Consider the following 10,405-nt stretch of genomic DNA (forward strand, 5'->3'; position numbering starts at 1 on the left):
GACCCCTCGTTCGTTCGGTCGCCAACCTCGCCCGGTTGGCCAAAGGCGGGCGCAACGGGATGCGAGGGGGGCACCCCTAGTTCCCAGGAGGTCCAGTCGGCATCCCCCTCGGCAGGTCCACCGAGGAGCTCAAATTCTTCGCGCGTAAATTTTAATAGTATTATTCAATTTTCCTATATTTGTCACGTAAATTAAATTCCGTATGTTGCTACGATTGTAAATTAAATTATATAATTGTTATTAGTGATGTGGATAGGCTATGGGAGGGCTATTGCATGTCCAGTTGCATGTCCAGATGATGTGGCAGGAGGATTTTAGTGCTGATGATGTGGCAGTGGCAAGGCTATGGGAGGGCTATTGCATGTCCAAAACCACTGGAGATGCTCTTATGACATGGCAGTGCAATGGAATGTCCTTATGACGTGGCATGGGGTATTTTTGGGAAGTCTGTCGGGATGTCCGCCGAGACATCCGTCCCACTGTTGATGCTCTAAGCACTGCAAGTCGGTGAGATCTTCTCACACAACACACACTAGCACCAAACCAAGTAATGGGAACTGCAGGAGCCGCCGTCTACAGTGCTCATCTCAAGAGTAACACTACTTGTTTTAATTGCTTGAGCTCACATCCCCAGCCGAGAGCGCTATTGCGCATTGATCGGAGGAAATCAAGGTCGCTAGTCTTCTCGAGTAGAAAAGTTTTGAAGAAATTAAGCAGAACCGTTTGCTCAGCTGTGGAAGATGTCACGAAGAAGCAGATGGATATCAGCGGCGGCACCTTAAATGGCGCTGCTGAAGATAGAGCCGGTAAAGTTGACCTTTTTTGAAAGATTACATTCAGAAAGGGGTATTAAATTCAGGCTTCTATTATGTGCGTGTGTGTGTTTGTAGGGATCTTGATATGGCGATTGTTGATTTTTTGCTATGTGAAAGGAGTTAGGTTCAAATGGTAAGATGACAATTATTTAGGCATAGTTGAGAATTAAAATTATCCAAAAAATGTTGAAGTAGAAGCATTGCTTGAGTTGCTGATTTTATAGCTTGGTTATGTTTCTAGTTTAAATTTAAGCAATTAGAGCTACCGCAAACTAGTATTCGATGTAAATATTGGAAGGCGATCGATGTTTTGTGAAATTGGGAAAATGTTCACCATTACCTGGTTTCATGGCTCTATTTATTCCACCTCTCGCATTTAGATTATCCCAAACTCATGAATTTGGTGTATTGAAACACCATGGCCATGTACTGAGGATCTAGAAACTATGGATGCAATCGAAAGTAATGAAAATACTTTCAAGTTATGGTAATTGTGCTGCCTAAGTTGCGCAATGAGAATGTCTTCAAAGAGGGGTAAAAGATTCAAACTTCTTTTTAAAACCAACTCATTGAGTTCAATGAGAGGATCACCCACCCAATTTGAAGTTTTTGGAAGATATGATATGGTATCAAATGTTGTGGAGCAGGCCGCTCCTGGGTTTTGGCAGGCTTCCATTCTGCTCACTGATTATTGTCTCAAATGAGCTGATGTCGGACAACGAGTCGGCTTCGTGTGACTAATTTCTGTGCATATATCAATTATCTAAATATCTAACGATCTCTGTTTCATTTGGCTAATTATATCTGTATTCGCACATTGTCGTTTGCGTATGTTTTTCTACATCTCGACTTGGTCTGAACGTTTTTTTTGGCTATCAGGTTTGTGTTAGATGAGAAATACAATTGTGTTATTAGATTATAACATCAGCTTTGCAAATATTGGAGCTTATAAGCTCCTGTAAATAATCTTAGTCAATCATCTCTTAGATAAAAGGTCTACCTCAAACATCTCGTTTTCACTTGATAATTTTTTATCCTTTAGATGTCCACCCATATCACTTAAGATCTCCATAATTTTGTGCTCTATTGTGTGTAGTTGTAGGATATTTCTAATTTTAATTGCTTTGTGGTTTTTTAACTGCCCTAATTGAATATCTGTACTTTCCCAAGGCACTTTTGGTTCTAAAAGATGCTTCTTGTGCTACAGAGTCTAGTGATAAGGCTGAGAATCCTTTATTGGACAATGAGTTGGATGATAAAGGAAATTTTATTTACAATTTCCTTTACCCTAGTAAAGAGCTTCTCCCAGATGATAAAGAAATGAGTATATATGACCATCTAGAGGAATTGAGATCGAGACTCTTTGTATCGGTTTTGGCTGTTGGAGGTGCTATGGTTGGTTGTTTTGCATTTTCAAAGGAACTCATTATGTTTCTTGAAAAGCCGGTGAGCGCGCAAGGAGTTCGCTTTCTACAGTTAGCTCCTGGAGAATTTTTCTTTACATCCCTGAAGGTTTGAGATTACTTTACTCTGTCGTCCGTTAATTGAACCACTTAGTCTTAATTTATTCTTTTGTCTTCAGTTAATCGAGCCACTGTCATAATTTTACTTTCCTGGGCACTAAAAGTAGAACATAAGATTTTTCAAATCTTTTATTCACTTGGTCATATTATAAGATTCTAGTTTGCTGAAATTGCATCGTATATTACACAAGTCACACCTCATCTAGTCATCTTATTGTATCATTCTTTTATCCTTAATGGAACTCTGTGTTTTTTTTTTCTTTTATCATTTCTTTGTAATGTTTAATCATCTCAATTTTGAAGTCAAACTAATTATTCCCCCCTGAAACATTTTGTTATGGTGTTATGGTTCATCGAAGGGGGAAAACGATTACACTGACTAATTTCAATCGGTCTTGTGCAAACTTGATTAAAACCAAAGTTTACAATTTTCCATTGTTTAAACCAATGTGACCTACTATTAGTCCAAGAAAAGTTACTCGTAGTAAAAAGATTTTGCAGCTGAGTCACAGCTTTTGTGCACTAAGACAACATCATCTTCCATGCAGGTATCGGGATACTGCGGCCTTCTGGTGGGCAGTCCCATAATCCTCTACGAGATCATAGCCTTTATACTCCCAGGGTTGACTAAGGACGAGAGAAGATTTCTGGGGCCCATTGTCCTAGGGTCCTCAATTCTTTTCTATATAGGCATCGCCTTCTCTTACTACGTCCTCACCCCAGCAGCCTTGACATTCTTTGTTAGTTACGCGGAAGGAGTTGTTGAGTCATTGTGGTCCATTGACCAATACTTTGAGTTTGTCCTCGTGCTCATGTTTAGTACGGGATTGTCTTTCCAGGTAACATCTTTTTTTATGCATCATATTTCCTTGGCAGTAGGGACAAATGGAGATTATAGCTTTATGTGCTTCTTTATCATCTTTGTGTTAGTAACTCTAAATGCTTCCACATTCTGACATCTACTCCGTTCTACCATGTTCTCGTCTGAATCCTAAAAAATTGAGCATATTACACGGTTTTATTCGCACAAAGCTGAGAGTCGAGTCTGCATGTTCAGGTTCCGGTCATACAACTGCTTCTTGGGCAAGTTGGGTTCGTTTCGTCCGGGCAAATGTTTTCGATATGGAGATATGTGGTGGTGGGCTCAGTGATTGCAGCAGCTATACTCACGCCATCGACAGATCCTCTTACTCAAATGCTCTTGGCCGGGCCCCTTATGGGTCTTTATTTAGGTGGCGCGTGGACGGTTAAGCTTCTTGGCCGATGATTTTTCAGCTCACACAACTACCCGTTAGCAAGATATTGGTATAAAAGTCCCAGAATTCAGCTATGTCTCTAGTTCCAGTTGTATCGTGCTGTTCCTCTGCTTTTGGTTCAGTATTCTAGTAGTGCTATTATGAGCTTAGAATTGCACTTGATCTTGTTAAATTGGAGTACTCTGTGATTCAAATAATCTGTCTCCAAATATTGTATCTTTGGAGCCTCTGTTTTTGCACACTAGTTTTTTTGTATCAAATTTTTATCTCTGGTTAATTTTAAAAATGGTGGTATGAATTGTTAAAATTTGAAATTACTATTAGTTCGCGAAATAAAATAAACGGGTACTAAATTTCAATATTTAACCCAATAAAAATTTGGTAGAGAGAATCTATGGTTGCCAATTGGCATTCTCAGTTTCACTGCGTTCTGCCCTCTCCTCTCCTGAAACCCGAACCCTTATCTCGTCGCCGCCTCTGGTCTGTCACTCCTCCGCTGCTGGTAAATTCTTAAACCCCCTTTACTTTGGTTAGTTGTTTAGAAGAAAATTGAAGAATCCTAATTATACGCATAAAAGAAAATTGGTTGGAAAAACTAAGATAAGAGTTATTGATTTGGTGTGTTAAAAATCAGACAGCGAGCTCTACACTATCAAAATGTGCTTGATTCCAATCCTCGGATGCAAAATCCAAAATCTGGAGTTTATTGTGCAGTGCTACTGCGAGTTTTAGATGCTTCCGAATTTTGTGTGCGCACCAAAAGCTGTTAGAATTTGGACTTTTTAAGCTGGAGTAGTTGCGAAATGATTTTTTAATCACTCTAAGCACCAACCAAACCCCACCAATAATAGAGCATCACATGTCACCACCCTACATAGCGTAAGTAGGACAAAATATAGACTTTTGTTGCACCATCTTGAATAGACTTATTAACTTGCTTCCTATTGGTTTTGCATTTCGAATTCGATTTTCCAATGGTACTAATTCAGTTTGGTTTTTCAAAAAAATTTGAATAATTATTTTGATTCAGTTTCGTCACCGCGTCATTGCAAGAGCAGGAATCTAATGTCTAGTTGAGAGAGAGTGGTTTTAAAGATGAGTGAGGAAGGGTCAAAACCTCTTATTGATCATGATCATGATCAAGATGAAGATCAAGATTTTCTGGAGGAAGTAAAGCATCAGCTGCAATTGGCAGTACCGCTAATAACAGTAAACATACTTCTCTACTGTTTACAAGTGATCTCTTTGATGTTTGTTGGTCACCTTGGTGAATTGCAACTCTCCGGCGCTTCTGTAGCAACTTCTTTCGCTGCAGTCAGTGGCTTCAGCGTCTTGGTTAAGCCCTCTATCCCTTCCTCTCACTCGCTTTCGCCATCACTCGAGATTTCAACTGATTTTGTAACTGACCTCAAAACTTGTAGCTAGGAATGGGGAGTGCGTTAGAAACTCTGTGTGGCCAAGCTTATGGTGCGAAGCTGTACCAAATGCTCGGTGTTTATACTCAACGAGGCGTTGTGGTCGTTCTAGCTTTGAGCGTTGGCCTTGCAGTTGTGTGGTACAACACCAGCTTCATTCTGGTTGGTCTAGGCCAAGATCACGACATCTCTGCTGAAGCCGGCGTGTTCAATCGTTGGATGATACCCAGCCTCTTCGCATATGGCATCCTCCAATGTCTCATCAGGTTTCTGCAGACACAAAACATTGTACTTCCAATGGTGGTAACCTCTGCAGTTACTAGTGTGTTCCATGTGTTCTTGTGCTGGCTGCTTGTGTTCAAACTCGAGTTTGGAAGTCGAGGGGCTGCAATGGCGACTGTTGCCTCGTACTGGATCAATGTGGTGTTGCTGGCATTGTATGTCAACTTCTCCTCAGCCTGTGCAGAGTGTTTCACTGGTTTCTCAAGAGAAGCTTTTCATGATATAGTTGGGTTTCTGAGGCTTGCAGTTCCTTCAGCTCTCATGATATGGTATGTCTAAAAAGTCTATAAAGTTTAACATATGCATCATAACTAGACCTATACAAACATGGTTAGAACACTAACTCTGTTGATTCTGTGAGTTGCAGCTTGGAATACTGGTCATTTGAAATGGTCGTTATTCTATCTGGACTTCTTCCGAACCCAACTCTGGAGACATCAGTACTATCAATAAGGTTAGGTTTGTGGCCTTCCATTTTAAGACAAAAAAACTCAAATTTTCATTTACTTTTTGGACAGCCTCAATACCTGCTGGATGGTGTATATGATATCTGTTGGTCTTGGAGGTGCAGTCAGGTTAGTCTCACCACACACCACTGTTACTTATGTTCTCCCATTTCTAGATAATCTCAATCCAAGATTTTAACATTCCTGTAATGAACTCCTAGCACAAGAGTGTCAAACGAACTGGGAGCTGGAAATGCAGCTCGCGCTCGTCTTGCTGTATATGTAGCAGCAGCAATTGCTGCCTCAGAAGGAGTGGTCATCGGAGCAATCACAGTTTTGGTTAGAAATGTCTGGGGAAAGCTGTACAGCGACGAAGAGGAAGTGATTGTATATGTGGCCAGAATCCTGCCCTTGTTGGCACTATCGGACTTCTTGGATGGTTTCCAGTGTGTGCTATCAGGAGCTGCTAGAGGGTGTGGATGGCAAACTTTGTGTGCAGTCGTCAATCTTGGGGCTTACTATGTAGTAGCCATTCCTTGTGCTGTGCTGCTTGCCTTCGTCTTTCACCTCGGGGGCATGGTAGGTATCTGCATTAGACTGTTTACAAACAAGAAAATCAAGCTACTTTCTCACTGAAGCTGAAAATTGTGGTTGCAGGGCCTTTGGATGGGGATCATATGCGGGCTTTTAGTTCAAGCTGTGGTTTTGATCGTAATAAATATACGCACTAATTGGGATGATGAGGTGAGTTGCAAATAACATCATCTATTTCCTTGACTGTTTCAAATATTCAAACTTGGAACAGAGATCTCTGTCTGTACAATCTCAATATGCTTTGTTTTGAGAGTGATATTTGGATCTGATAATTTCAGGTGACAAAGGCTGTAAATCGAGTTCAAGCAACTTAGGGAATGGATTCATATTGAAGCTGCAATGTCCCAAGCCAAACATTATGGAAGAATTTATCCATTATACACTGTAATTAGTGTATAGCACATGTAGAATTGCTGGAATAACAAAGATAGTCATTAGAAATCTATTTTTTCAATAATAAAAGTAGCATAAAAAAACAGTACTAAATGTAAGTGTTCTTCACTATTGACAAATTGTTTAAACAAATTCAATCTATTTCACTTCTACAGAATAAAGCATGTTCTTCCAATTAAACAGGCGCTCATATGGCAAAATTTCTTCAACTTCTGAATGCTCATAGTTTCCTTGCAAACAGTTGACAGAAAATAACTGTGACCTCGTCGCTTCTGACTAGGTTCAAGAGCACTCGATGGAAGACTCGTCTGCCTGCTTGCTGGCTTCTGCAACATGCTCCGGTGAAGGACAAGGCTGCTGTTCTTCATTTTCATTCTTTTCTGGACAGAAATTGATTGGGAACTTCGTAACTCTGGGTTTATCATGTAAGATGTTTCTTTGGACTTTATCGATTAGAACCTTCTGAGGTGGCTCTGCTTTTAGCTGCTCGTCCTCGTAGTCATTGTTCACATAGTATCCCACTCTAACAAATTCTTGACCCTGATACGAGCAAGTCAGCAGTAGCACAGTGACTCCAATAATATCCTCCTCTTGAATTTTTGATGGGTCCGGTGAATCAGCCTGGAATTAATCAAGTTAGAACTAATGCATGATTGAATTCATAAAATCAACAATTTAAATGTCCAACTCATTACCTGAAATACAAAACGGTAATTACCAACATTAACAGGTCCAACAAGCACGCTTTCTAGGACTTGGTCGTATGTTTCATCCTCAGCTGATCCAACGTAGATGAGCTTCCACTCCAGATCTGAAACAGATGTGAAAATATTAGACGTTTGAATATGGCATGGATTTGAGTTTGTTGCAAAAGCTCAAGAAGAAAAGATGAATACATGATCTGAATCACTTAATCATAAAGCAAACAAATTGATCAATAGCAATGTAATGCTCCATCTTTAATGAAGAGATATTCTGCTCCATCTTTAATGAAAACAAAACCAGAATTCTACCTGCACCTATGAACTTGTAACATAACTCTGTCAAGTTAGTTTTCCAAAATCCAAACAAACGTGTCATGGTTAAAGATTCATCACGATTAGCTAAATATCCAATGAATAAGAAAAATAAAAGGATAACACTATAATTGGGTTTCACATCAATAGCCATTTACTTAACATCAGAGTCTATCTAAATGCTTCTAGATTCGACTGAATTCCTTGGTTTTCGTTCTCATTCTATTCAGATTCCAAGTGAAATCTATGCAATGCCACAACATATTAAAGCCTAAAACCAAATTCGTCAACAAACCCTATGGATCAACCTATTAATTTTGAGAATAAAGAATTTTCAGTGGATTTACCGAAGGAAAAAAGATAGACACAAAATATAATCGAAAATTGGTTTACCGTCTTCAAGGGGAGTCAAACATTCGTACGAAATCTCGAATTGGAAGGGGTCAACGAAGGGAGCCGGATTGGCCAAAACGGTGACGTCTTTCAAGTTGACGGCGCTCATGGTTTGTCGACGGCGAGTTAAGCTTCAACCCACGCGAATTTGTGGGTGGATTTGGAACACTGATATACGGAACCCTAGAATTTGAAAACTGAACGAAAGCTAAGCAGCAAGCTGAACGTTAAGAATCTACGCCTTATACGCAACGTAGCGGATTTTGTGTTTGGCGGGAAAATTTCAAGCGAGAATTCAGGCAACCGCGAAAATCAAAATCGAGATTACATATTTTCTTCATCTGCCAAGAGATTAAAAAAGGAAAATAAAGGGAGTAATAAATTTGGCGATAAATGATGACAGTATTGCGTTGGCTTAATATTGTATTTGTAAAATATGAAATCTCTTTTTTTTTTAATTTTTTACTTCTTCTGCCAACGGATTAAAAGGGAAAATAAATACTAAATGATTTTGGCAGTCATGACCATAATGCACTTCCAATTTATGAATTAGAGTTTCATTCTGCAAAATATGGAAATAAGAATAACTATGACCCAATAGTGTATTTTTTTATTTTTTTTAATTATCAATGGTATCCACGTGCGGGTCTAGTTATTATACCCCGCGTTGATTTGTAGGCATCTTAATGGGTGAGATAGTTCTCTTATAAAGTTTAATTTCTTTTAGTTTATTATTCTATCTTTCCCACATAGCATGTGTACTCTTTACTTCTTAGTTCGTCCTACAAGAATAAACACTTTTTAATTTTGAAAACTATTTTATCTCTAATAAGGTGGACTCATTATCCCCTAACGTTACTAATTACTTTTCCTTTTATTTTTTTCTTACTTTACCAATTTGTGCATTAAAGTTGCCCAACCAAAAGTACATACTATTAAGTCTTGTGGATCAAAGGGAGTATGATTTTATATTTTCTATTTATAATGCATTTAAAAAAATAATATATTTATTTTACTTATATCTTTCTCAATTATTTTATAAAGTATTTTATTTCTCTTTCATTTTATGAAAATAACTAAACTTTTCTAAATGAGCTAAAATATGATTTGTCATTAAAAATAACAAACTCTACAAAAGCTTAGATAAATTATAAAGTAACAATTCATTTGCTCCATGTTATTCACACTTTTCATTTTAAGTTAAAAATTTGGGATTGATTTTTCAGCATAATTAAATTATTAGTATTTTAAGTGTAACGAGATTACAAATAATATGAGATTGTTCAAATAACTCTAACAGAGGAAGTACATGAATCTAACAACTAAGACGGAGTACCAAAATATTCATTTGAATACATTTTCGACAAATCACGAATGGACTGTATTAGGTGTTGTCTTATTGTAGTTTATGTATTCTATGGTATAAACTACGAAGACATATTCTAAATAAGTTTAAACAAAAAAATTAGTCACTAAAATTACGGACACTGAAATAGGATGATGATAAAATGCAAACTCTAAATATTACAAACTTCAAATTATGATACGGACTGTTAGAAAATATTTAAATGACAAAATATTAGCAACAAAAAATGTCAACGCAGTTAAACACAATACCAACACAACATTAACCGATGACACTGTGCTGACATTTTTTGTTGTTATTATTTTGTCATTTATTGATATTTTCTAACAATTCATATCATAATTTGGAGACCGCACAATATTTAGAGTTCACATTTGATTAAATCCCCGCTGAAATAAGTCTAATTCTTTCTTCAAATGTGTACTTTCTGCTATAAGTCTACAAATGACGATAAGATATTCTCAATAAGTTTAACTAAAAACAATTAGTCACAAAATTACCAACATTGAAATAACGTCCAATTCGTTCTTCAAATATGCACTCATATGAATGATGACCAGACATTCTTCAAAAACAATTAATCACTAAAACTATATATAGACACCGAAATAACGTCTATATTCAATGCGGACTACTCCAACACTTGATATAATAAAATAATAAAATAATACTTGTAAGCGTTGGAATAGGAATAAAATAGGAATGTTGGAATAGGAGATCCGGTCTATATCACTAGAAAATGTAATCTCAGAAACCTATCAATAGCCGCCACGTCAAACCTACCGCTCCTCGAGTACACCCACACGCACCTTAGTAAGGGCATCCACTATAGGGGCGGCGCGCCGGCCGCCCCCAATCCGCCGCCATCCCGCTGATCTATAGTGCATGGAGCGTCCGCATCGAGGC

The 10,405-nt window shown here is 38.0% G+C and overlaps 3 protein-coding genes across 5 annotated transcripts; 2 read left to right on the forward strand and 1 right to left on the reverse strand.

Moving 5' to 3' along the window:
* Window positions 1–473: 473 nt before the first annotated feature.
* Window positions 474–3,911, forward strand: LOC121771527 (sec-independent protein translocase protein TATC, chloroplastic-like). Its single transcript, XM_042168331.1, has 4 exons — window positions 474–806; window positions 2,023–2,327; window positions 2,887–3,177; window positions 3,396–3,911. Exons 1-4 carry the CDS (start codon window positions 551–553, stop codon window positions 3,603–3,605), a joined length of 1,062 nt encoding a protein of 353 aa, XP_042024265.1. The 5' UTR covers window positions 474–550; the 3' UTR covers window positions 3,606–3,911.
* Window positions 3,912–3,983: 72 nt separating this feature from the next.
* On the forward strand, window positions 3,984–6,749 carry LOC121771526 (protein DETOXIFICATION 16-like). Of its 3 annotated transcripts, none has more exons than XM_042168329.1 (8): window positions 3,984–4,096; window positions 4,625–4,929; window positions 5,016–5,560; window positions 5,659–5,745; window positions 5,810–5,866; window positions 5,959–6,316; window positions 6,395–6,481; window positions 6,610–6,749. In XM_042168329.1, exons 2-8 carry the CDS (start codon window positions 4,690–4,692, stop codon window positions 6,643–6,645), a joined length of 1,410 nt encoding a protein of 469 aa, XP_042024263.1. In that variant the 5' UTR covers window positions 3,984–4,096; window positions 4,625–4,689; the 3' UTR covers window positions 6,646–6,749. The 3 variants fall into 3 exon arrangements, with proteins under 3 accessions (XP_042024263.1, XP_042024264.1, XP_042024262.1); XM_042168330.1 differs by having other exon boundaries at window positions 3,985–4,096; window positions 4,653–4,929; XM_042168328.1 differs by lacking the exon at window positions 3,984–4,096 and having other exon boundaries at window positions 4,150–4,929.
* Window positions 6,750–6,759: 10 nt separating this feature from the next.
* On the reverse strand, window positions 6,760–8,512 carry LOC121771528 (probable histone chaperone ASF1A). Its single transcript, XM_042168332.1, has 3 exons — window positions 8,134–8,512; window positions 7,420–7,535; window positions 6,760–7,345 (listed from the first exon to the last, which is right to left on the reverse strand). Exons 1-3 carry the CDS (start codon window positions 8,240–8,242, stop codon window positions 7,007–7,009), a joined length of 564 nt encoding a protein of 187 aa, XP_042024266.1. The 5' UTR covers window positions 8,243–8,512; the 3' UTR covers window positions 6,760–7,006.
* Between the last annotated feature and the right edge of the window lie 1,893 nt (window positions 8,513–10,405).

The sequence above is a fragment of the Salvia splendens genome, chromosome 16 (genome assembly GCF_004379255.2).
Source record: "Salvia splendens isolate huo1 chromosome 16, SspV2, whole genome shotgun sequence".
NCBI lineage: Eukaryota > Viridiplantae > Streptophyta > Magnoliopsida > Lamiales > Lamiaceae > Salvia > Salvia splendens.

What these genes read in the sequence shown, in the direction of transcription:
- LOC121771526 (XM_042168329.1), top strand. Translation starts at nt 4,690, where the DNA reads ATGAGTGAGGAAGGGTCAAAACCTCTTATTGATCATGATCATGATCAA. An exon ending in CCTTCAGCTCTCATGATATG is followed by an intron (nt 5,561 to 5,658) that starts GTATGTCTAAAA and finishes TGTGAGTTGCAG; the next exon opens with CTTGGAATACTGGTCATTTG. An exon ending in ACATCAGTACTATCAATAAG is followed by an intron (nt 5,746 to 5,809) that starts GTTAGGTTTGTG and finishes CTTTTTGGACAG; the next exon opens with CCTCAATACCTGCTGGATGG.
- LOC121771528 (XM_042168332.1), bottom strand. Translation starts at nt 8,242, where the DNA reads ATGAGCGCCGTCAACTTGAAAGACGTCACCGTTTTGGCCAATCCGGCT. An exon ending in TTTGACTCCCCTTGAAGACG is followed by an intron (nt 7,536 to 8,133) that starts GTAAACCAATTT and finishes CATCTGTTTCAG; the next exon opens with ATCTGGAGTGGAAGCTCATC. An exon ending in ATTACCGTTTTGTATTTCAG is followed by an intron (nt 7,346 to 7,419) that starts GTAATGAGTTGG and finishes GATTAATTCCAG; the next exon opens with GCTGATTCACCGGACCCATC.
- LOC121771527 (XM_042168331.1), top strand. Translation starts at nt 551, where the DNA reads ATGGGAACTGCAGGAGCCGCCGTCTACAGTGCTCATCTCAAGAGTAAC. An exon ending in CGCTGCTGAAGATAGAGCCG is followed by an intron (nt 807 to 2,022) that starts GTAAAGTTGACC and finishes CTTGTGCTACAG; the next exon opens with AGTCTAGTGATAAGGCTGAG. An exon ending in TTTTCTTTACATCCCTGAAG is followed by an intron (nt 2,328 to 2,886) that starts GTTTGAGATTAC and finishes TCTTCCATGCAG; the next exon opens with GTATCGGGATACTGCGGCCT.